Source organism: Penaeus monodon, chromosome 23 (assembly GCF_015228065.2).
Source record: "Penaeus monodon isolate SGIC_2016 chromosome 23, NSTDA_Pmon_1, whole genome shotgun sequence".
Classification (NCBI taxonomy): domain Eukaryota; kingdom Metazoa; phylum Arthropoda; class Malacostraca; order Decapoda; family Penaeidae; genus Penaeus; species Penaeus monodon.
The window spans coordinates 19475931-19477459 of record NC_051408.1 but is presented as its reverse complement, the minus strand read 5'-3'; the positions used below and the strand labels follow the sequence as shown (position 1 = coordinate 19477459).

Here is a 1529-nt window from a genome sequence, read left to right as displayed (position 1 = left end):
CATCTTATGCCTACATAACCCTCCCTCTGTGTCTGACCCTTTACCCCCCCCCCTTGTATCTCTCCTTATCACTCTCGTTATCTCTCGTGCATCTTCCACCCAGACTCCACCAGGCTGACAAGCGACGCGGACAAGGCAAGAGTCGTCTAATTAAAGTCACAGGGCACCTGGGCTTCCCTGGCTTCCATCACCCTAATTATTTCTCGCACCGTCTCTGCCATTCAGTGACTGACAACCAAACACACCGGCAGGCGCTCGTGTTTTAACTTCATCATCTTTCAAATATCCATTGCTGTAGTTAACGTTTTGCTTAATCATTAATCAGGTGATTTGAAACTATAAGTAAAATTGCATCACTAGAGATATTTGTTTCCTTATCTAGCAACCTATTGTATTCACTATCATCTTTTTCTCACCGTCGTCGCAACTCACCTTTCTGAACTTCACCAGGCAATAGAAAACGAGGACCTTGAGTGGATAGAAAACGGAGGGCCGGGCGTAGGGGTGGGTGGCGGTGGGCGGGATGGGCGTGGGTCGCAAGAGGAACCACCACGACAGCCACCCTGCTACCAGCGTCACAGAGACGCCCATCAGCCAAGTCAGCAACAGATTTAACATTCTTTATAACTTTTTCTATGATTCCCTGGACAGTTTTTTTTTATTTTAATTGATAATACATATATTTTTTCCCCTCAGATTGTCAGAGTTAATTGGCTAAGCTATGGATGATTACACCGTTTGTATTTATGTTTAAAAAATAATTAGAACTGTCATGTCGAGGGATTTTTTTCAGTTCCGATAATTCTGTCACCTCCACACCACCAACAGTCACTGACACTGACACAGAAAAATAACAATTATGAGCCGGCTTTACCCCCCCCCCCCCCGTGCACATACATTATCCCCTCCAACGTAAGATAACAGACAGACTTCTTGATAAAGATTCAGCAGAACGGTTGACAACAGGCATGATTCCTCGGTGAATAAGTTTCCTTGTATGCAAGTTAGTGCATCAATTAGTGCACATCCATGTTTTTTTTTTTGCACTTCTGATACATTCATACCTCCTGCTTCACTGTGTATGGGTGCAGACCGTTCGCGAACCAGCGTCTCCAGGCAGGGAGACACGTGGCGAGTGCGTGACGCGGAGATAACAGAGCGCCCGTGGACGTTCACTCAGTCACGTGACATCACTCACAGAAAGTAACGACCTCGCAGCAACAGCCACCGAAGGGCACGGCCGGTTACGAGTGACTCAGCAAGATGAACACAACAGCAATAACATCCACAAAAAGCGTGGGACGTAAACAAATACGGAAACCTAACAATGATGCAAATGAAATCACAAATATTAAATAAGCAAATAATACACTTGGTGTTACTTTTACCCAATTAATGTTCGAATGAGGTCTACTCGGACAATTATCACGCATGAAGAAATTAATCTAGTTAATTTCAGAAAGATTCACCAAATAGAGTGACGTGCCAGAAACTTATGCAAGCGAAATAACTGAGCCCTCGAGTAAAGC

The 1529-nt window shown here is 44.5% G+C and overlaps 1 protein-coding gene across 1 annotated transcript in view; it reads right to left on the bottom strand.

Annotated features, from left to right (window-relative positions):
• Nucleotides 1-843, bottom strand: part of LOC119588168 — a 71572-nt gene extending 70729 nt beyond the window's left edge. The window contains exon 1 of the mRNA XM_037936872.1: nucleotides 433-843. Coding sequence (XP_037792800.1) covers nucleotides 433-618 — 186 coding nt within the window. The 5' untranslated portion in view covers nucleotides 619-843. The remainder of the gene's footprint in view (nucleotides 1-432) is intronic.
• Nucleotides 844-1529: the final 686 nt, after the last annotated feature.